The 24,554-nt window shown below is 38.5% G+C and overlaps 1 protein-coding gene across 1 annotated transcript; it reads right to left on the minus strand.

Annotated features, from left to right (window-relative positions):
* Nucleotides 1-1,224: 1,224 nt before the first annotated feature.
* Nucleotides 1,225-24,433, minus strand: Swm (second mitotic wave missing). The gene is made up of 24 exons (XM_026627809.2): nt 24,194-24,433; nt 19,242-19,360; nt 18,524-18,670; nt 18,245-18,366; nt 18,053-18,121; nt 17,576-17,673; nt 16,515-16,607; nt 16,087-16,227; nt 15,528-15,610; nt 15,113-15,359; nt 14,966-15,042; nt 14,730-14,863; nt 13,925-14,056; nt 13,610-13,750; nt 12,535-12,694; nt 11,900-12,018; nt 11,650-11,694; nt 5,740-5,823; nt 3,848-3,951; nt 2,573-2,599; nt 2,221-2,374; nt 2,007-2,135; nt 1,854-1,937; nt 1,225-1,439 (listed from the first exon to the last, which is right to left on the minus strand). The coding sequence occupies exons 1-24, from the start codon at nt 24,250-24,252 to the stop codon at nt 1,356-1,358; spliced, it is 2,652 nt and encodes an 883-aa protein (XP_026483594.2). The 5' UTR covers nt 24,253-24,433; the 3' UTR covers nt 1,225-1,355.
* Nucleotides 24,434-24,554: the final 121 nt, after the last annotated feature.

Genomic DNA, 24,554 nt, shown 5'->3' on the forward strand with positions numbered 1-24,554 from the left:
TATTTTTTTCTGTGCCCGTGTGATTTCCACATATTATTATTTTGTTAATACTGTGGATAATTTAATTTATAAATACAATTTTATCTGGTACTAGTTGACGCCCGCGGCTGCACTCGCGTTTTAGGGATTGGCCTATGTCTTTCCTAGGAGTTCAAGCTTGCGTCATACCGAATATCATTAAAAAAGGTTCAGTTTTATGCCCGAGAGAAGACGTCAGACAGACAGACATACAAACAGATCGTTTGTATAATCAACCAAAACAAGCGCTGTTTAGAGTCAGCTACAATGAGCTGGCTCCTTTGGTCTAAAATAGTATCTTTCTATCCTTTAATCCCCGCACGTAACATCGACGGTACCTTCAGATAACGCCACGTCGACGATTCCACCATCCTTAAACAAAACGAACGCAACCGAGCACGATTTACCTTGTCTTTCTCACGCGACAAAGCGACAATACTAATCCTGTCGAAGCAGCTCCGATCGTGGACACACAGCATATAGAAGCATCGGAAAATATAATACGAACATGGTCGAGGAGCTACCAACGTGCACATTTAAACGTTAAACGCGTTACGCTAAACATCAAACGAGTCGTTACAGTACAAAATACGAATCTGTGTATACAATCGTCGATTTATTTATTACATATAGCTATACTATGCGTGTCCTGGTGCTAGAAGGTCGTATGTCGAACGAACTGATGTCGCCATATAACTAGTTGGGACCCGCGCCTTCGCTTGCGCTTTAGCTGGAGGTGTTGGCAAATTTCATCAAATTCGACTCAGGGATTCGGTGAAAGACTAACAGATATATATAGATAGATATGCCTTTATGCGTTATAGTGTTGGTATACGATTAAAGCTTAAGACGTTTGAGCACTATTGAGTCTATTGTTTTTGGAAATGTGTTTTTCGTTTCACTTCAAATGCACTTTGGTCCTTTTAGCACCAGACCACAGATAACGTCGACTTGATTTCTTTCTGACCCGAGTTCGTTAAATCTACATAAATATATAACTCGAATTTGGTGTTACACTTTACAACGAATCTATCGAATATAATTATTGTTTAATAAAGCAATTATTTAATATCAAACGTATTTTATGTATAAAATTCGGAAGCGACTTTTCTGTTAAATGACAACTTTTTTATTTTAATAAACGACACGTGGCTGAGATCACGGCGAACGGGAATACAGTTAATGTTCGTTTAAACTTTTGAAGTTCATTCGTGTTGTAAGATCGGGGCGCCGCGTTACATCGAGAATAGTACGTCGAACGTCGAGGCTACGAGCAGTACGAGGAGGGGGATCCGGAGGGGCGAGAGGCCGGCGACGAGGCCGGCGCCGGTCGGAGGTCAACGCCTCCACGAGCGGTCCTCCTCGTCCTCTTCGTCCTCGTCGAAGCGTAGCAGCGGGTCCGACGATGGCTCCTTCTGATTCTGGAAATGATAACAAATTTAAAGGTACATATTGTTATCGTTGAAGGAGCAAGACAGACTCAATTTATTGGCTGGAACAATATTAAGAGAATCTTCTAACGAAATTTGCTCGAAATACTCTCAGATTTATTATTTTTTTCCGTCTAGGACGGACAATGGCGCTCTGAGACGTTTTAACCATTACATCCCGACTAACCTCGGCTACACTGGCTCATAACGGCGCTAGATGGCGCTGCGGCACATCAAATCATTATATTGTCTCTTTATATATGACAAGAATTTTGCTCTCGTCTCTCACTGGACCGAGAAGGTCCAGTCACGAGTCCATATCCAGGCGAATATCGCAGAATGCTACACTTGTAGTAATAAATGGCTTCGAAATATAAACACATATGGAAATGCGCACGCGCATACCTGCACCTCCTTGTGGTCGGCGGCGGAGTCCCCGTTGTGCGCGGCGGCGGCGCCCAGCGCCTTGCCGTTGGCCACCCACGTTATCTGCGGAGAGGCGAGCGTTAGCCTACGTCAGCCCGTACGGCGGCCGAGTGCGGCCGAGTGGCGGCTCACCGAGAGCGTCCGGTCGTTGTAGTGCCGCGCGCGCAGCAGCGCCTGCTCGGCGTGCGCCCTCGCGCGGTACTGCACCACCAGCTCCGGCACCGACAGGTTCACCTCCTTGCCCGTTATCTCGCCGAATTGCTGCGGACACACGGCACGTTATAGCGGTCGGTTCCGGCGGCCGGACGACCGGCCGGACGGACCGAGGCCGGGCGAGGCTACCCACCGCGAAGTGCGCCTGCAGCGCCTCCAGCTCGTCGGGCTCGAAGCCGGACACCAGCAGCGCGCGCGGCCGGTGGTCCACCGACTGGTTGACGCTGAAGGCCTTCGCCGCCGCGCCGCCGCGCGAGTAGCGCATCGCGGCGTTGAAGCGCCCGCCTCTGCGCAGGGGAAGCGTTAGCCGAGCACCAGGGGCTGTAGCATCCGGGTGCAGTGGTCGCACCGGGACCAGCCGCGCGGATTACCACACGGAGGTGTTGGCACAGACACAGAGCTCTTATCGTAGTCAATTTTACGAATAGTCATTGAAATATTACTATTATAATATATTATACAAAACTCTGTTTAGAGTGTCTTACCTAAGTTTTCTCTTCACGATACGATAGCTTGAAAGAATAAAATATAAGTTCTAACGTTACAAGAATTAACACGATCATTGTCAAAGCCCGTGCGCACGCGCACGCCTCATAGCGCGACATCTCTTATCCTATACTGATCATTTGGACCTTCAGACAGCCATGAGCTTATTATTTTCGTTTATGATTCTAGCATTAAGACTGTGGCAGTGAACGTGTGAATCGTCAAGATAACTAAATATAAAAATTAAACTTCTAAACAGTTACTAAAGTCTCATTCATAGTTTAAGTAGCTTGTTAACTTTGACATCATTGTCAAATTTGACTTTTAAAGTAACGTATTGGAATATTGATGAAATTCTATTAAAATTAGTTTAACGCACCGTAAACCAACGCGGAATTCATGAAAGAAACACCCTCACAATTCCACGCTATCATTATTTATACAGTATATATGTATAAATTATACTTATTTCTTGTATTTCATTACAATGTACGACATACATTAATATTTCAATATACATAAATAATAATACACAATATTACAGCGACCCATGATCAAATAAAAATGAAATAAAAGCGAATATAAATAATATTCCAATTTTTAAGAACAAGCATAATATTGTGGCATCGTTAATCGTTTATTAATAAATTATATATTTTTTAATTTCAATATAATATTTTATTGTTTAGTATCAATTAATTACAATAGCGAAAGTGAGCACAGATCTTTTTTGCTGTCTGTACTTAAATGTTGATAACATTAAAGTACAGACAGCAAAAAAAAAAATGTTTCCCTATAGATTTGGGAATGTTAGGTGTGAGAGTGAGAATTACAATGTGAGAGTGAGAGTGAGAGTGTAATAGTGCAGCGATGCCGGAGACAGCACGAGAGAGAACTATGAAAGTGTAAGCGAGGTGGGAGGGAAGGAGTTACTATGGCGATAATATCGAAGGAAATAATACAAACTAGTGGAATTTTAGGTGTTTTTTTTCTCTCTCTAAAATAATTATTTGTTAAATTGTAACAATTTAATGAATTACAATCAAGAATTCTCTTAAATTTTCTGCACATCTACGGCTGGAGCTCTTCAAAAAATGAGACCATAACCGATTTTTTATGTGCAGCTATCGTTCCATAACCACTGGGACAAAAATATATAAGATTTTGGATATTTCGTGGTTTCTTTCAACCCTATATACATGCCACATAGACATTATATCATTTGGCTTAAAATATAAAAAAGTACATAGATACACACGCAGCTGTTCACTAACCTCGAGTGCGTTCTCAGTCGTCCGGAAAACGTCGGGAACTGCAGCGCCATCTGCCGTCTCATCTCGGCTATATTCTTCGCCAACTCCGACACATCTTGACCCTCCTGTTATGCGACAAGGATGAATTAAAAGTTTTCAAATATAATATTTAAACGAAGACTCTTCACTTTTGATTTTAGAATTACATTGACCTAAAAACATGTTATATAATCTGTGGAAAATCCTAACAACGGCCGGTTTTCTCCTTAGTATTTTATTTATCCAAATCGGAACATATCTATAACTATAGATCGTTAAAGAGTAAAAAAAATTTAAAAAATTTAGCCGACAACATATATCCGCAAAATGCGTACAATCGAAATATTTCGATATTAAATCCATGTTATTCAACGACACGACAGCTCAACGGGCGACCAAGTTCGACGTTTACGGGTGCGTTCGGAGAGCTGTGTAAACAATTATTATTGTGAGTATTCACCGCCTTAAATAGAAAATACAAATGTTTGATAATCATAACGTTTATAAAAAAGATATTTGGAAAGTAAATGATAAACCGTATTTGTTCAGTTTTATTTATTTCACCCGAGCGATCCAGTGTAATAATTATTATATATTAGGCGTACGGACAAATGGCTACCTGATGGTATGCGGGCGGACGTCCATAGACCTTGGCGCTGTAAGAATTATTAACCGTTTCATACACACCAATGCGCCACCAACCTCGGGAACTAAGATGTCACATCCCTTGTGCCTGTAGTTACACTGGCTCACTCACCATTCAAACCGGAACACAACAGTACTATGTATTGCTTATTGGCGAATACACTACATTCCCAGCCGGTGTACTTACATTACATTAGCAGCCTGTAAATTTCCCACTGCTGGGCTAAGGATTCCTTCCCCTTTGAGGAGAAAGTTTGGAGCAAATTCCACCACGCTGCTCCAATGCGGGTTGGTGGAATACACACGTGGCAGAATTTCGTTGAAATTAGACACATGCCTGTTTCCTCACGATGTTTTCCGTCACCGCCATTTCAGTGTGCATGCCTGGGTTTGAACCCGAAATCATCGATTAAGATGCACGCGTTCTAACCACTGGGCCATCTCGGCTCTGTTAGCCTGTTAGCTGTACTTAAGGGCGCATTTTCATTGGTCGATAAGGCCCGCATTCGGGGTGCGGGAGATTTCTGTAACGCATGCCATAGGGCCCGCAAAGAGTTTATCGTTTTCACTGGTCGTCAGAGCCCGCATACGGGGTGCGGGTGATTTTTATAACGCATGCGATAAGGCCCGCATGCGGGGAGACATTTTCACTGGTCGTTAGAGCCCGCATTTGAAGTGCGAGAGAATTAGGTACCTGCAGTTTGGCAGTGGGTTTTGAGATAAGCAGACGTACTCACCATGGATCAACAATTATTGCTTTGTGGAGCAATTTTGACTGTTTGCGGTGTATTAAAAAAGAAATTAATAACTTCTTTGAAGAAAAAGAAAAAGAGATTTTGGATGCGAAATTTACTTAAAAGTAGAAAGCATTTGTGAATCCGAAAACCATTCAGCCATTTTGCTCCCACGCTGCGTAAATAAACAGCGTTAATAATATAAATAATGCGCGTAGTATTGATGACGTCTAATGAATGACTGAACGGAGGCGAGTCACCGCATGCTTTGTATCGACCGAGTTATCGACTGACTAGTTTCATTGGTCGTTATCCCGAATGCGGATATCACCCGCACACGTTTAATCGACCGAGTTATCGACCAGTGGATTTCATTGGTTGTTAGCTCGCATGCGGGTACTCCCCGCAATCGGGCTAACTACCGACTTATCGACCAATGAAAATGCGCCTTAAGTCTACTTGAATAAAGTCTATTTTTTTATTAATATTAGTTACCTGTTGTTTTGTTATAATATCTAATTCTGCATCCAAAATATCCTTTTGTACTTCCTGTAACGTTTTCGGTTTCTTCGCGTTCATCTGAAAAAAAAAACACATATTTTTTTTACATATAGTCATAAACTATAGTTATGTGCAGTTTAGTTACAGCGCTTTATACAAAAAAAAAAACAAGAAAACATACATATAGACAGCACGCATACAAACTCAATCAGCCAACAGAACAAAGACAGTATATATTAGTACAGTTTGAAAAGGAATAACATCGATTTTAAAATCGATCTTATCTAGCATAATATTAAGTTATTTTAATATGTGCGTTCAAATAAGTTACTTGAAAATAAAAGCAGAGAACTCTGCTATAATTGTAATTTAACATAAAATAAAATTAGGTAAATACCAATAGTTACTTATAAGTAGTAAATTATTATGACATTAATTTCCAAAAAATCATCAACGCAATACGTCGCTTGTGTCACTTAAGTCATTGTTCTTTTGGATGTGTACAGTGAAACCAAAACCGCATTGATCGTTACAATCCACACCGGATGGTAGAAATTGTTACAATTGATTAGTGGCGACTTACAAGTTTTTTTTTATTTACAAACATATTAGTACAAGTTTTACATAACAATAAAACTTGTATTATTGTACAGAGACGATGCAGAGCATCCGTGAGAGAGTGCGTTGTCTACTTCCCTTTCCGGTTTCTTATTTTTGTACGGGGATATGACGTCACGTCCGTCCCACTCCATTTGTTAGGTCCCAGGGTGGCGTCTTTACTTCTCTTAGAGGTTAACATCAATTTTAGCTCAGTGTGTAAAGTTGTGTTCATTTTGTAATTAATTCAGTGTTTTAGATAGAAATATTCTATTGTGCTACCAAGTGCGTCTGCTATTGTTATTATGAGTGGTGAAAGTGAAATGGAAAATGTGCGCTTGGACCATAATGGTTTCGAGCAAGTCGCCGGATGATAAACAAACAACTCGATTACTTGCTCCTGCACTCGAACCCGTAGCAAGTTCGTCAGCAGCACCGTTTGGTTTGAACCGGCCTGTAAATGAATCATCTGGTGCAAACAATACCCCTTGTCTTTTGAGTTTAGGATTAATTAATACCTCAGTAAAAGACCCAAAGGTGCCCCGGACCGATCCCGAGCACGTTAAAATTCTCCAAAATTTGCAAAGATTCGGGGATATTTCGTGGAAGGATGTACGGTATGCTGACTCTTTAAAAGTGCACATTGCTTCCCCGGGATTTATGGATCTAGAGGTGAATGAACTCAGAATGAAAGGTGTGATGAACTCGGGCAATTTTTAAAGGTTAAAGACTATTTAGCATCCTCGGAAAAAGCACTGGCATCCGTGTGTAATGCGTCAATTACACAGCGTGAGCTTCTTGACAAAAATTTGCAATGTTTAGTTGATCGGGCGGCCTCCGCCGACACGGTGCTGTTTGCAACTAATGTTTTTGACAAAATAAGTGAATTATTTCAACCAACTTCAAAATTTCACAAAATCAGTGAAGATATTATGCAAATGGTCTGCGGTAAGCGTGCCGAATATATTGAAAATCGTCGGGAGCGTATCCTGAACGAGTTGCCAAATAAGAACCTTCGCGAGGGTTTGCGTAAAATACCTCCGAGTTCTAATCATCTTTTTGATGAAAATCAACTTCGGATTTACATTCAAACTACGGGCGGTATTGACAAGTGGTTGCGTCCATGGTATCACACAGGAAGAGTAATGACAAGTCTCTTATTAAATCTACCAAAAAGATGAACAGTTCAGATTTATTGCTGCAGCGCCATCTAGTGGCGAGTTACGACGGAGTGAATAGTATGTAAAACTTTTCTATGAAAAATTACATACATATATGTACCAATTTCATGGTAACGGTCAAACAATTTCAAAGTTTATAAATACATTTTTATAAACAAGATTCAATATATACAAACCAACTGTATAAACTTAGCCCGAGCTATATTTTTAAAGGGAACATTTTTTAACGGAAATTTTTGACATGTAAACTCTCAATAACCCCCTAAAGCCTTGTCTTGACGGCGTATCGATTCATTGGTTTGCCGTGTCATTCTTACCCATATTTAACGTTGTAAACAGTAACAATTATTACACAATAAGACAACAAAAACCCCGCAGAGCTGATCTTGGTTCAGGGTAATTTCTTCTCGGAAACGATGTGAGTATTTATTTTAATAACAATCACTGTAGTCTTCTACATTGAATAAATTATTTTGATCAAACAAAAAATTTGGGAATCAAATGTGTCAAATCCAAAGCACATATATACGTAAATATATACATATATAGTTATGTGACACTCCATTTTTCATAATATACTTGAACGGACTGGCAAATGAACTCGATGGTAAGTGGTCACCACCGCCAATATACATTAGCAATGTAGGAAATATCAACCATTCCTTACATTCCAATGCGCCTCTAACTTTGGGACTACTATGAACAATGACACTAAAAATATTATACTACATACGTATTTAATCTAATCTAAAGTAAAGCTAGATGACTACGCTTCCTAATTAAACTAACTAATTAATCAATCTGTTATAATCGTAGAACAAATACTCGAGTACTAACTCACTTAACGATACAGCGTTTAAAAATACTAAATCTATATAAATATATTCGTGTGTGTGACGTATTATGCTCCGGAACAACAACAACAAACCGGAACACATCAATAATAATGATTATGTACGAGTCGTCGCCCGTAGCATCGCTCGCGTTTTAGGGGTTGGTTGTCACGTGTTAGGCAAAAAAAAGTAGCCTATGTCCTTCCTTGGAGTTTAACTTTGCTTCATAGCAAATTCCATCAAATTCGATTCATTGGTTTGATAGTGAAAAGAGCGACAGACAGACAGACAGACAGACAGACAGACAGACAGAGATACTTTCAAATTTACAATATTAGTATAGATTAAGATCAGACCACTATAACTGTGTAAAATGTGCGTGTGTAAAATGCGTCACTCCCATCGTTAGTGTCATAAGATTATAAAATATATATCGAAATAAATAAAGGGGGACATTATGTATATTTATGTACATACATGTTTAGATTAGTTACGTAACGAATAAACCAATATATTGAAGCCGCCTATTCGCTGACATACAAATTTATTAACTATGTTAAATGTGTATACATACATGATATTATGTTACATGATAATGAAACCTTTTGAAGCGAGTGCGTTTTATATTGATAAAAACGATCGTGACGATCTGCGCATGCGCCGAATTCTTCCCGCCTGCGTCTCTCATACTCGGTCTTTATTTAAATTATTTTATTTAAACTCTCTCAGTCTCTGTTCGTTGCGTCTATCCAATGTCAAAATGCAAAAACATTTAATTAATATGCTTATTCTTAATTTTAAGTTTCTAATTTTATTTTGCTTAATAGTGCACGCTTTGGTCTCCTATAATTATTGAAGGAGCACACAACTTGTAACCCTTATATTGTTTTATTTTAAGAATATGTATTTAGAGTGTATCTTTTGTTAAAGACTCGTGAATTAAATTAATTAATTAATGAAACTGATCGGCTGTCGTGATGGGCCTGTAGTTGGAAGATGTTTGTGATTTATTGTTGAATATAAATTAAATTTGGAGTTCACGGCCAGACTATTGACGTTTGAATAATAATAGTCCAAATGATCATAGTCGAATCTACGACTTTCGTGCAGTTTAAGCTATTATATCTTCTAATCGGTGGAATAAATATAATATATACTCAATTCCTATCACAAGAGGAGAAATGCCAAATAAACAACATTTGACAGCTAATTGACGCGATATCATTGGTCGAGAGCTCGTTTAATCTATGATGTTCACTTTGGATTTGCGAAAAAGTTGCGTTTTGAACGTCGACGAAACTTTTATCGGAATTTTGGAAGTAAAATTAAATTGGTTAAGTGCATTAGTGTTGTATTACAACATAGCTGAGTTATTGGCAAATCTCAAAACGTAAATCTAAGGTTTGTTTGTCTTTATTCCTACTTCGATCGGAATAAGCTATAAATATTAATACAAGTTATAAAAGAAAAAAACTCAAAAAACATACGAAACAAGACAAGCGGTAAAGATTAAAGCAGACAGAAAAATCAGGCCGAACGAAACATTATTTAATTATACGTGCCGAACAAATTCTTCAAATAAACATACAACAATCAACAGTATTATAAGTCAACCCTTACTGACAACGTTTAATTGATATTGTATCCGTTGGATAACTTTTATTTGGTTACGATTTACATTCATATTATAGAACCGATGAGTTTTTATGGTCTAAAGTACCGATGTCAGCAACTACCTCTACCTCTTAAAATCTATCTGAAATTTGAATAATTCTATTTAGAGGTTAAACTATTGTGAAACCGTAAATATAAATCGCAATGTGAAACCGCAGTAACACCGTCCCAAATATTCGTGAAACTCTCGTTTCGCTGTTTTTTATAATAAACTACGTTGCTTCTTCGACAGAAGCCTCCCTTCCTTTTGAGATTTGGAGTCCTGGAATTCTACCAGATTGATAGTCAATCCACTGTTGTCTCGTATGTAAATCGCTCGCGTGTATAACCAATCAATCCATATCGAAGCAAAGTGGAATAAACTCCAAACCTTGACCAAACGAAAAGAGGCTTCAGCCCGGCAGCGGGAGATTCACGAGCTGCTACTGAACGTCTACTTTTTCATCAACACAAATTACGACATGAACATGGTACCCCACTAATGTACTCCCCCAAAATCTCATAAAATGGCAGATGGTAACCCAAAATGTAGTGCAATGTAATAATCCCGATGTTTTAGAGGATAGTTCGTACGCATGGGATACACGTTTAGCGTAATAATTTAACAAGACTTATAAAATTGTATTATATATAATCGTACTAAACTACAGGCCCAGGTGACGTAATATATTGGTTCTCGCGCTCAGGGGCGCATTGGGGACGTGAGGATGGTTCCGGTTTATTACCGGACCGACGTCTGCAGGCAGGTGACCGATTAGCAACGCTATAATAAATATTATACGTTCCAACCTAGATCGATATATGTATTTTAAGGACGTCGTTAAAAGATTTATCTATTTTTACGACTTGTAACTCGAAAATGACCTTCTCAAGCGAAACGTTAATGAAAAAATATTTCGAACTATAATGACTATCCAACTCTGGGAAAACGAGAAGGAGTTATGATTTAAGCAATTACGTCTACGTAGGTATCGATGTGAGTGTTTGGGCCACCTGATGGTAAGTGGTCACCACCGCCCATAGACGATGGCGCTGTAAGAAATATTAACCACTCCTTACATCACCAATGCGCCACCTACCTTGGGAACTAAGACTTTACGTCCCTTGTGCCTGTAGTTACACTGGCTCATTCACCCTTCAAACCGGAACACGACAATACTAAGTACTGCTGTTTGGTAGCTTATCTGATGAGTGGGTGGGGCCTACCCAGGCGGGCTTGCACAGAGCCCTACTGCGTTCGCGTGTGTCCGTATCAACAGATCGGATACAACTCTGTTTGACCGACTATACCCATAAACGTTAGATGAATGCTAGCGTTTCTTCTACGTCTTACTAACACAACCGATATATACCGACTAACACAGTTACTAACTCACGTTTAACGTATCAATATTTTTATCATCGAAAACCACGTGCTAATAAACTTTGTATATACAAGTATGCATCATACACTGACGTGCATGTTCCCGGGTTCCATGCAACGACATCGATCCGTCACAAGTCACGAAGTCATCTCTTAACAAAATGCAATGCATGGACATGTACATGTGAGACGATACGTCAAGTCGGGCGAGTCAGTCGGTTACGGCGCATGCGCGGCCCGCCCGCCCGGTCGGTACCTGCTCGAGTTGCAGCCGAGACATCGATCTTGACACGGACTCGTCCTGTTTTGTTACAAGAGTAGCTATTTTATTACATTTATTACTTGTTTAAAAATAACCAAAAATTTACAGAAAATAATTAAAAAAAAAACATTGAAATCATTATTTGTTATCTTGTTTCAAGACCAGCAGCGGTGGCTCTATATATATTTTTACACAATCTATGCTACGCTGGGCTCGGGCTCAGCGCCTCCCCCCCCACACTGACCTGCATCTGCTTCAATATCCCCTGGTTGGCGACGAGCTCCTTCCGCAGCTTCTCGATGCCCTCCTGCATCGTGTTGATCGTCTTCATCAGGACGGCTTTGTGTTGTTCCGTTACGTTTCCTGAAATACATCAGTACGTTGAATTAGATCCCATTATTATACGTACAATAGGTCTCAGTCCCGTCTACATTAATTAGGTGTTTATTTATTTAAAAAATGGTGTCTATTGATTCTATTATAACGATATTGCACCACCAACTTTGAGATCTAAGATGTTTTGTCTCTTGTGCCTGTGGTTACACTGAATCCCTCACCTTTAAAACCGGAACATTAGTGGGTTGTTCTCACCCAGACGGGCTTCCACAAAGGCCTGCACTAAGTGAAATCTTATCGTTGATTCGATAGCAAGATTCAGCAAAGGGATACAAAAAAGTTAAAAGTATCAATAAGAATGAGTTCTGAGATGAATGAAATACACATATTTGTGTCGTGAGTCAGATTATTTTGGTACGAAAACCAGTTTAAAATTAGTCCATGTACTAATATTTAATAGCAAAAGCAACGGGGATCGATCGTCACGAGTGGCCGGTGCGTTCTCGCGCGATACTTAGCCACGAAACGACTAGAACCACTCACCGGACTCCAGGCTCTGTATGAGCAGCTGCTGGTGCTGCAGCTGCGTCTGCAGCAGCTTGTGTCCGCGGCGGTGCGCCTCCACCATCTGCAGGCCGCCGGCGCCCGCCTTGCCCAGCGGCTTGCCGACCACCGCCGTCGTACCGTTGCCCGTCTCCTTCGCCTGGGAGGAAGCGATCGGTGTAGTGCTACTTACTTATTAATAAAAGTTCCCGTGAAGTATCCAGCTCCCGTATTTAAACCATACTTAAATATATTAAATCTATTTCATTCCAACGACAAGATGATTTTGGTGAATCTTGGGACAAAATTAAGTGTTGACAAAAAAAAAAAAAATGTTTTATGGTCCCTTAGGATTATATTATAGAACCAGTACGACTCAAGAAGCGACCAAAAGCAAATCTGCTAGTGAGAAGGCCGAGCCGTGAATGAATAAATAAAATGAAATATAATACGAGCGCGACGAGGAGATCGACCCTTTGGAACGCGAATAAACTAAGCGGAAAGAGGGGTAACCGTTTAAAAATATCCAGCAGCCAAACCACACACGCATACAAACATTTATATAGCTCTCCCATCAGTTTTATTAATGTAGGAAGGCAGTCGAACATGGGCCGCCCGATGGCGCCACGGTATAAATTAATATAAAAACACCTGACGCTTCAAAGAACAATTCGTTTTGCTTACTAATATAAAATTCGTCTAACTGTAGTCTTAGGAGGAATGAGTGAGCCGGGCGCCGAGGCTGCACGCGATTGCTTCGTAAGTTGATGCTCGCCGTCTATTGGACTCTCGCTGGTCATTCGGCAACTGCCATTTGACCGATAGTGTACAAGCGCGAACTTGCCCCCCCCCCCCCCCCCCACTGCCTCTCTGTACTCACGATTATTTATATCTACCTAAAGGTATCTGCTAAGACCGTAATCAACATTTTAGCTAAGCCAGATTCGAAACGTTATTGTTCGAAACTTTTCTGCCAACGCTCATTCGAGTTCTGTCGTTTACGATTTACTTTGATAGAGTCCTACCGCAATTTGTTACAATTGGTGACGCTTGTATCGCACTGGACAAACCTCACCTTCTCAGCCTGCTTGACGTCGGCGGTAGCTTTGATGTTGTCTCTGTTAATTAACACCTTATTGTGGGACATGAGATGATTCTGTCGATCCGCTTGTTTGTTCGGCTTTTGACCGCCGGGCGCTGTGTTCTCTTGTTTGTTCTGTTAAAAAAAACACAAAGATATTAGATTTAAATGGCATTGAAATGTTCCAATACTAAACAAAGGACTCTTCACCGTAAGCAAAAGGTTCAGCGGCTGATTTTATTTTAAATTATCGGCCTGTATTAGTGCGTTGCGCTCGTTCCTACGAGATATCTAAGAGATGTCGCTCACCTCAGGGTTGTGCCAGAAGACTTTAATGAATCTATTATTGAGCACCGCTTCAGTGCTCTTGTAGGCAACGTTCGCTTCCGTTGGAGTTGAAAATGTGATGAGAGCCGCTTCGTGATCGCCCTCGTAACAGACCTGTGGATCAAATTATCAGGAAATTAATTTATTTATAAATATAATAATTTCTTCCAGACAGATTACAACTTTAGCGAAATTCCTTAAGAGACACAGTTGACTAGCAACTGTAGAGACAATATTATAATTGTGGTGTGTAACCCTATATTGATTATTTATGTCTACCTGTCAAATTTGACAGTTTATCTTTATTCCTCCTCTTGCCATTGAAATGGACTCATATAAGATCGGATATTTAATGCAATTTAGCCATCATTTTTAGTAACATTTTACTGTAGGTAAATAATTTACCCGAGGGCTATAGTCTATAGTATTTGATGCATAGCTCTCTAGTAACCAGTTTATACATAGCCTTATCCAACCACAAAAGGACGAAAGCCAATTAAACAACATTTGACATTGGAGTGATGCGATATCATTGGTCGAGAGCTTGATTAATCCATGATATGGATGTTTTGCGAAAAACTTGCGTTTTCAACGTCGACGAAATGTTATCGGAATTAAAATTAAAGTGGATATAAGTAGTTAAGTGTAATAGTGTTGTATTATAAATAGAGATATATTAATCAAGAACTGATCGTAACTACTAGAAGTTCGAAAAGAATTGTAAATCTTCATTCCTTCTTTGCTTGGAATAGACTCTAGAGTTAGTACGGCCGACAGTATGGCATACCTGTATGTTAACAATTTTCCCGAACTTGCTGAAATGACTGTCCAAGTGTTTGATCTCGTTCAGGCCCGGGGGAACCTTTTTCACTTCGAGCGAGCAGTTCGCCGCGTTAGCTGGCAGAGGAGGTCTCGGGGCACCTGTAATATAAAAAAAAGATAAATAAAAATCCAACTGCGGTTCATAGTTCATTGCTAAGCGAGTGCCGTAGCGGTATAATATAGTATAAGTAAATGTCATACCGAGCCTGTTGTACTCGAAGCCCTTCTTCCCGGAGCCGTGCCTGGGCGGCGGCGGCGCAGGCGCGTCGTGGCGCACCCTGCGGACACGCACGGGTCAGTACGGGTCGGACACGGCCAACAGCGGGCCGGGCGGCCGGCGGCACTCACCTGGGGATGGGCACGAGTTCGCGCGGCGCGAGGCGCGGCGGCGGGTGCGCGGGCGGCGCGTAGCCCACCACGCCGGCGGCCCAGATGTCGGGCGCGGCGGGGTTGTACTCGCCGCACGGGCCGGGCACGGGCACGGGCAGCGGCGGCGGCAGCGCCAGCACGCGCGACAGCGCCGCGTCCTCCAGCACCACGGGGTCGGCGCCGTGGTCCCACTCGCACAGGTCGCCGCGCATGCAGTAGCCCTTCACTGCGGGCCCGGCGGGTTACATTTTAGCCGACTCGTATTTTTGTACAACTCTACTCATTTCAATGAATCTACTTAAAATTTAAAGACAATGTATCAAAAGCCCGCAGCTGGCGGCGAGTATCGCCAGCGCTCGCCGCCACGTGCGAGGCCGCAGAGCTTCCGTCTCACCGTCAAAGTCCCGGCAGCGGCGCCTGTACGCGTCCGCGTGGTCCGCGCGAGCGCCGGGGGGCGACACGGAGCGGTCCCGCGAGCTGCGGATGGAGAACATATCTTATGGACTACTACTTCACCTACAAACTCGCTTCCGACTTTGATATTGTGTTACATTTAGCAAAAATAAAATCGGTATAATTTCAAACCAAGTAAATAAGAAACAATACGAGTTACCATTTGTAAAATCGATAAATCAACACGACGACCTCAAAATACCTTTTTTTTCCTTTTATTTTTTATGTAATGGGCGGACCGGCAAATGGGATCTCCCTTGTGCCTGCAGTTACACTGGTTCACTTACCCATCAAACCGGAACACAACAATACTGAGTTTGGCGCTGTTCGGCGGTAGAATATCTGATAACTTACCCGGACAGGTTAATTTAAAAATTTCCATAAATTTCCACCCATCACTAAATGTCCTTTGAGAGGTTAGCAAGTCTAAAGCTACGGAGAATCCCCCCCCCCTTCTTCTTAAATATAAATAAAAAAACTAGCCACTATTCCTAACTCACCGATCTCGATCCCTAGACCGTGAGATCCGGTCCCTGTGCTCCCGGTCCCGCGACATCCTGTCTCGCTCCATGTCCCGCACCGCGCGCACTCTGTCCCTCTCCCGGTCCAGCTCACGTTCCCTTAACGTCGGAGATCTCGACCTTGAAAACGTATACCAAATAAAAAAACAATGCTAAATCAATAAGAGATTCGAAATAACTACAATTTATTTTTAATAATGTCTTCAATATTTAAATTCAGAGAGATAGTGTCAAGCTGATGATATACAGGAACAAAACCCGAAGGCGGTATGCGTTAGTACGGTCAACAGAATAAATTCCTTTTTGTATTATTACTCCGGTGGAAAAAAGCACGAAAAGCTTTAACCTTGCCTTGACTTAAACGAGGTGTTACTTAAGCATGAGATTGTGTCTCGTGTGGAACTAACCGCGATCTGCTCCCGTGCCGGTCCGCGTTGGCGGGCGGCGGACTTCTGTTCCGATACCGACCGCGGGGTGACGGTGATCGTGATATCGGTCTCCTAGGAGAAATAAACGACTAAAAATATGCTAAAACAATTAATATTAAATATACTTCCCATATATTCAATTGATTACTTAATAAAATTAATTTAAAAAAGAAATGTTTTGTTAACTATTGATGTACAGGTACAATTTAAGTACAAAAAATCTAAGTCACATTTGAATATTCATTATATCCTGCAAAGAAGTCTTTCAAATAATTTCATATTGAATCTAAATAGTGCGTTTTGCGCCACACTAATTTCTAACAAAAAAAAAAAAAACATATACTAGTACGAGAAATTAAATATAGTACAGTTAGCAAAAAACTATTTAACATATAATTCGAAGTTCACATCTGTTGGGAGTCTTCGTAACAATTGTTTTATACGTCCTTCTTTATAAGTAGTAATATTCTTAAAAATCACATATAACTAAACTAATGCATTCTGCATGCAGCTTAATATTGAGACAATTTTTTAAGATAGACAAATGTCACTATGGACACTAAAATTAAAACTACTAAAATTTACTAAAATTTCGTAGCTGCTTGGGTGGTTTAGATTTGTCCCGGTTATTGGCTCTACGTTATTATTATTATTTATTTAAAACTTTTTCGACTTTAAAATGAACCTGATAAGCAGATGAATATTTACAAACCAATATATTGGGACATTCGAAAGATTAATTAAAGTGTAATTATCCAACTACTACACAAGAGGAAGCGACAAGTGCACGTATGACTGAATGTGTCGGCATTCCAATCGAAGGAGCATTTACATATCAAACGCAATTCGCCACTAATATCCACTTTAATTTTACTTGCAAAGTTCTGAATCCAATAACGATTACCAAAGATTAGTTATTCAAGATCTCGACCAAAGTTGTTTGTTTATCTTTACTCGTCTCGCAGTAAGGCGGTTGGTTTGGTTAGTGCGGTTAGTGCGCGTGGGGGGGGGGGTACGGGGCGTTAGTGTGTTAGTAGTACCTGGCGCACCTGCGCTCGTGCTCGTGCGCGCGCCGGCCGCGCCCGCGCCGCTCCCACGAGCGCGAGCGGCGTCGGCGGCGCTCCTCCTTGTCGCGCAGCTGCAACACCACACACGCGTCACTTGGATGTCACAGACTATATTCACGGGCATCGTACGAATCAAGGAAGCTTGCTCAATTCTTAATTTACATTTGTTTCTGATACGTATTGTTCACATACTTTTCAATCCACACTCAGAGAAGACACTCGCGCCGTGAGATATATTAAATAGTTCTTACGACATCGATACACCTAACCTAACGTGGCAACCAAGGAATTACGTTCTTTGGGCCTTTAATTCCACTTACAATTTTAATCCTTACATATTTGAATACCGTGTACGAATATGCCATCTTGAGAAAGCTTTGAAGATATGTTCACAATGCTGAGGACGAGATATGTTACATACAATATGTATGATAGTCTAAGTAAATTTACCGAATCATTTCTTCTGTCTCTTCTCCTGGGTGGGTCGACTGGTTCTTCTAGAAGTTCAGTCGGCAACACCTGTGATGAAACAATGAAAGAAATGAATATTTATAAGCTTTCAAAATGTTCAATCAAAGAGTTCCCCTGATAGTACTCTCAAGGCAATTAGTGTAATATCAGCCCGACGGCCCGACGGCAGACCTTGACCAGCGTCTGCTCGTGGTGCGGCGGGCCCCGCGCGCGCGGCACGACGGTGCGGTGCGCGCCCGCGCTGCCGGCGCGCGGCCGCCCCGCCGGCTTCTCGGCCGCCTGCACTGCGGGGACTGAAACGGTCATATTTTATGTTCATTTATACAATAGACGCATTGTCACAGCTCACGACAACCGCTGAAACAACCGTTGTAAATCTGTACTCAATTGACACATTCTAAATAGCTCATTTATAAAACGCAAATACAAACATCATATGTTATAATTTACCGTGGTTTTCCTCTTCGATTTCTTTCTCGAGCACCACCGGCTCCGGCTGTGGTGACGGTTCTTTTTTCTCACTATCATTGTCGGCATGTTTGAGGTACTCCTGATTCTCGAGAGTCTTGAACAGCATGTCCACAAAGGGTTTTGTCTCTGAGGAATAAATACTATAAGTTTGCCATCACTGTGATATTATAAATACTCGATAATAACGCCAAACTGACGTTAAGGAGACTTGGGTAGTAGAGTGTTTAACACTTCTATCAAAACAATAATAATGTTCTCCTGACCGACTTCGGTCAGCGCCTTCATTCTCAATTCTAAAATGGCCAACTACCCAGAAAATAATATATTGTGCTCCAATATGTGTGCAAACCACCACAGATTTAACTATAAGACGAGTAAACCTGGAACAAATCCCGACCAAATTTAAAGGGGCGAACAAATGTGATGAGAATTTTTTTGATATCGGAACTTCGTAAAAATCATTGAATTTTGTGAAACAATTCAGTCTAGGTAATAAATCCGCCCCTGAACTTACTAAGATATTCAGGTTTAGCAAAATAATATAGCAGTCTACGATGTGACGTGCTCCTGAAATATCAGAGCCTCGGCGGAATCAGTCAAAGCAACGAACTAAGCTGATTCTCCATTCCCTCTCTCATAAAATAATTCTGTCTCACTATCAAAATCAAATTCAAACCCTGGACCAATGGAAGCTTACCTTGCTGTAGGAACACATCGAGCTGATCCAGCATCCCGTCTCGGAGCTCATCGAGTGGCTTGTCTTTCTTCACCAACGCATAAACGTACTTGGCGAGTGCCGGTGGATCTGCATCACATCTGAAAGTGTCATTAAAAATTATTATACTTACTTAATATAAATTAAATATTTTAAAAACTTTCTTGATGTTTACGTGACTACCCAGAGGAGTGTTATGTATCTATGTATTGATGTGTATGATTTACTTAATTCTATCATAAATAAATACTATATTCCAACCATATCAGGAGAAAAGCCAAATAAACAACATTTTACAGCAAGTTAACGCGACATCATTGGTCGAGAGAGTTGATTAATCTATGATATTCACTATGGATTTGCGTAAAAATGGCGTATGCTATCGAAATTTTGGAAGTAAAATTTAAGTGGAAATAAGCAGTTAAGTGTAATAGTGTTGTATTATAAATAAAAATATATTAATCATAAACTCTTATCGGTGCACAATATAGCTGAGTTATTAGTAAATCGCATGAGATACATTAATCTAAGATTGTTTATCTTTATTCCTACTTCGATTGGAATAGGCTATATGTATGTATACTTCATTCCACCATAACTCTTGTGTTAAATACCTTAACATGTTTGAACATATGGTGTATTGTTATAATCCTTACTACATTACGAGTAACGCAGTACATTTTTTTATTATTTGTGAATTGTTATTGATATTTTAATGAGACATTCATATTTATTACATTACCCTGCATGTCCGACCACTTATCATCATTACGAGGTCATATTTGTCTACTACCCGACATAGGCACACTGTTTTAGCCTGATAGCCTGATAGCCTGATTTTCAGGGAGTATTTATTTTTTGTTGATAGTGTTAAAAAAAAATGTTTATTGTGTCACATAAGAAGGTGTTAATATATGGAACCAAAACCTAGTTAGGACTAGTACTTGTGTCAGGTAGAAAGTTAAAAAAAATAAATCCAAAACTTAAATCAAATACCTACATCCCTTTTTAAGACAATGTAATTCTGACTTAACGAGGTGTCGGCTAGGTAACAAGGCTTATCAAACCTACCTGGGTAGAAACAACTTACTCAACACTAATTGACACAAAAAAATAAAAAATCTACTATTTAAACTAGACAGCAACATGTATTTGCCTTCTATATAAAACGAAATATAATTAGACATTCAAATGGTTGACAAATCAAATAACAATATCTTTATAATTTGTGTGTTTATGTGTGTGTTAGTGATAATGAATTTGTCCTACTTTCAATGTAAATGTGTCATATAATTTTACAGTTATATATAAAGACATTTTAATTTATAACTCAGAAAGACCATAACTATTAACACTATATTTTTTAATCTAACCATTTTTTATTTTTATTTTATAGGTAGACGAATTCACAAATAGTAAATGGTCAGCAATACCCATAAACAATAATGATGTAAGAAATATTAACCATTCCCTACATCACCTACCTAGGAAACTAAGATGTTATATTCCTTGTGCCTGTAGTTACACTGCCTCACTCACCATTCAAACTGGTACACAACAATACTGAACCACTGTTTGACGCTAGAATATTTGTTGAATGGGTGCTGTAGGTACCAGACACTCTTGCACAAAGCCTAACCACCAAGTAAATTTTTAAATATTACACTTGATTGTCTATGTATTAAAGAACAATATCGGTAATTTGATAATACATGGTGAGACTACCTGTAAGTAGTAGGACTTTTGCCTTGATAATTTTGAAATGTAATTTATTTATTTTTGTTTTGGATGTGATATTGTATCTACTGTTGGTCGTCCTAATGAAAATAAAATAAAATAAAATATAGAGGCATGGGCTAGAGCGGTAATTAAGTTTAAAACGGCACAGGGCATACATTATACATTTTAACACACCTGTTATCATATTTTTCAACCCATTGTGTAATTATTCAACTAGTTTAAGATATCCTTTGTTTGTCACCACATTATTTGTTTATTATTACTTAAATAGCGATGCATATTAATCGCTTATCTTTGTATAACCGTATCTTATGTCATATTAGGTAAAATTATTATCGTATTTAGAGATAAAAGAATTACTCAACTCCAACTAGTCTAGTGTTTGAATTACAACTAAATCATTATAGAACAAAAAAACATGTTTCGAAGATATTTCTGTATTATTTATTTACCGTTGATAACACTGAAGCTTTTCAACAGCAACTGAACTTTTACTGATATGTACAAGTTAAGTTAAAATGGTGAGCAAACAGTGTTGAAAATACTATATATACTGAACTATTTTGTCTTTACATTTTTATATAAAGATAAATATAACATTGGTTTGTTTTATAATAAATTTAGGTAAATAATTATCTATGTTTATAATAAGGTTATCATATCAATGCACTGGCATTGGTAAACCTCATAGTTACAAAAAAATACTTAAGACTTAATTACTGATCAGCAAATTATCAATTCCTTTCAGAGCGCTCAGTAAGGAAAGTTTTAGCTCAGAATCTTTGTTGATAATGAGATTCTTATCTCACTTAGATCTAATCAAAATATTGTTAATTATAAACATTTAAAATCACTTTTGAATCGTCATTTTTATTTCATTGTAATAAACGCTCCCACCGGTCAGGAATGCAGATTCTCCCAAAAAGAAACGAAAAGGAATACAGTAATCACACAAAATGTACAGCTAAATACTGATACTAATAATATTGAAAGAGTATATGGTCGTCTAAATTATTTTTCCAATTATAAGCATAGGAATAATTGTGAGGATGTCAATTTTTTTTCATTTTGACTATATTGTTGTCTAAAACTCATTTGAGTCATACCTAATATCCTGATTAGCATTTATCTAAACTGATAATATAAATACGAAAGTAACTCTTATCTGTTGCTCACAGCCACACCACTCAACCTACTGCAAGCTCACTCTAGGGATATTAGGCTACTTTTTTCACCTGACAGCTGATGATTTATCCCTAATATGCGAGAGAAGCTGCAACGACAACATGTATTCCAAAAAAAATAGGTCAACTGTGGGTCCAATGGTTTAAATTAATACTTATATCAATTTTTAGTAACACATTTTGCAAAACAATATACTTAATATCAAAACATTCTATATGTATACATTAAATAAGTTTAAAATTAAATTACCAACTCTAAGTATCGGAGCTATATTTAAAGTTACCATGTGGCAATAAAAACTGTGAACAGTGTAGGTCCGGCTCGAAATAGATGTAATGATTGTGTACTGTAATACCATGTGTGAGTCAAATTTTATTTTAAGCATCAGAATAATATTGTGGGGATGCTTTCTTTTTGGAATGAAGTTCTTTTATGCGGTTCTACAGTAGAATGAACTGGCAGAAAAGAAACGCACTATGGGCCCTCCAGATGAACATTCCCTCTTTTTCTAAAATATATAGTTATATACTATATTAATTAAACATATGTTTTGCTATTAGCCGAGATGGACCAATGGTTAGAACATGTGCATCTTAACTGATGATTGTGGGTTCAAACCCCAGCACCACTGAATTATCATGTCCTTAATTTTTGTTTATAATTATCATTTCTGTTCGGCAGTGATGGAAAACATTGTGAGGAAACCTACATGTTTCTAATTCCAGCAATTTTGCCACATGTGCATTCCACCAACTCGCATTGCTGCATTGTGGTGGAATATGCTCCAAACCTTTTCCTCAAAGGGAGAGGACTTAGCCCAGCAATGGGAAATTTACAAGCTGTTAATGTTATGCTTTTTGTTTGCTTATAATAACAATTTTATATGTTATCATTTAATTATTGTTAATTGTTGTTGAGTTATTTCCTTGTCTGTTATTTAATACATTATATGCAGCGAGAGCAACATCATTCCAACCAGGTTTCCCAAGACACCTCTCTTAATTTTTTCACATAATTTCTTTTCATTAATTTTATATTGAAACCTTATAAAATAAATACTCTATGAGTTAGGTTTAGTATAGTTTTAATGACTTTTTAAATTAATAGTACAACTTGTAGAAAAATAATATAATATTTGTTGTAATTAGTAGTCTGATAGATAAAAACTTTTACAACAGATAAATAAAAACTGTAATAGTTAGATTTTGAAAGTATTGTTAGTTACTAACAGTATTTAAAACAGGATATTTACCATGTTATTTATTTTTATTTGGTGGAGCTCGATATTTCGACATTATCTACGAATGTATTGTTCACGATAATAACCATGTTAATTTAAAATCTTATATTGTTAGTTAATTGTAAGTATTGAAAACATTACCTGTTACCTACTTTAAACATGCATAACACTTTAATTCTTAAATTACTTAGGTAAATTTATGGAGGCAAAATAATTTTTATTTTTAAAGTTTTATTACGTTACTAAAGATTTACTGGAATTTAATAATTAAAAGTCGTAAATTCCCAATTTGTATACACAATATTGTAACTACATGTCTTAATAAATATCATTATTACATCTTAGTTTATTAATTTTCATTTTATTTCAACTTTTCGAACCATATTTTTTCGGAAGTTTACGAACTTAGATTCAATTAAAATGACAGATTTAGGTTATATTATAAAAGGTATAAATAACTAATTTCAATCTTAAAACTTAGTAAGAAGTAAATTATAAATATAAATTGTTACCGATTTTTAAAATTACAAAATATATTTGTAGTAAAATACACGTTTTAAAAGTTTGTTTGATAGGAAAGTTGTAACATACTGATAAAAAAAAGTATTACGAAATCGAAATGACAACTCGACATTTTTTTTACGATGCTATAGAATTTTTTTTATTTTTCATTTTTAAGTTTTAGTTCAAAAAACAAAAATGCAGAACTAAGTTTTAGCATATTTTGTAACGTGATATACGAAATAAACATGGCGCATCATGTACTCACAGTGGTTCCAATATGGACGTCAACCAACTCTTGAAAGCGTCGGGATTTTCTATGATCATGTTTTATTTAATAAAAAGTATCTCATAAACACATAAAATCCATGTAAAAACACTCAACACAAACTTAAAATTAAATTAACCACCTTAAGTATACTTAAATTCACGCAACTATTTCAGTTCTTTCGCGAATAACTTTCCAAAGTTTTATTTTTGTTCGTCGTCTATATTCCACAGTTGTCAAGACGAATCTGTGGAATGTTGACAGTTTGACAAAAAAAAAACCAAGAGATTTTTGTATATGGCAATATAAATGAAATAAAAATATTGCTATCTACAAAAAGTATTCATAGAATTTAATTTTT

This window comes from Vanessa tameamea, chromosome 30, assembly GCF_037043105.1.
Source record: "Vanessa tameamea isolate UH-Manoa-2023 chromosome 30, ilVanTame1 primary haplotype, whole genome shotgun sequence".
Lineage (NCBI taxonomy): Eukaryota > Metazoa > Arthropoda > Insecta > Lepidoptera > Nymphalidae > Vanessa > Vanessa tameamea.

Bases quoted from the DNA above. Each gene is read 5' to 3' on its own strand.
- Swm (XM_026627809.2), bottom strand. From the start codon at position 24,252: ATGATCATAGAAAATCCCGACGCTTTCAAGAGTTGGTTGACGTCCATA. The intron at 17,674-18,052 runs GTAAATTTACTT...GTGGTGTTGCAG, and splicing joins GAGACAGAAGAAATGATTCG to CTGCGCGACAAGGAGGAGCG. The intron at 15,611-16,086 runs GTGAGTTAGGAA...CTCCATCCGCAG, and splicing joins CGGTCTAGGGATCGAGATCG to CTCGCGGGACCGCTCCGTGT.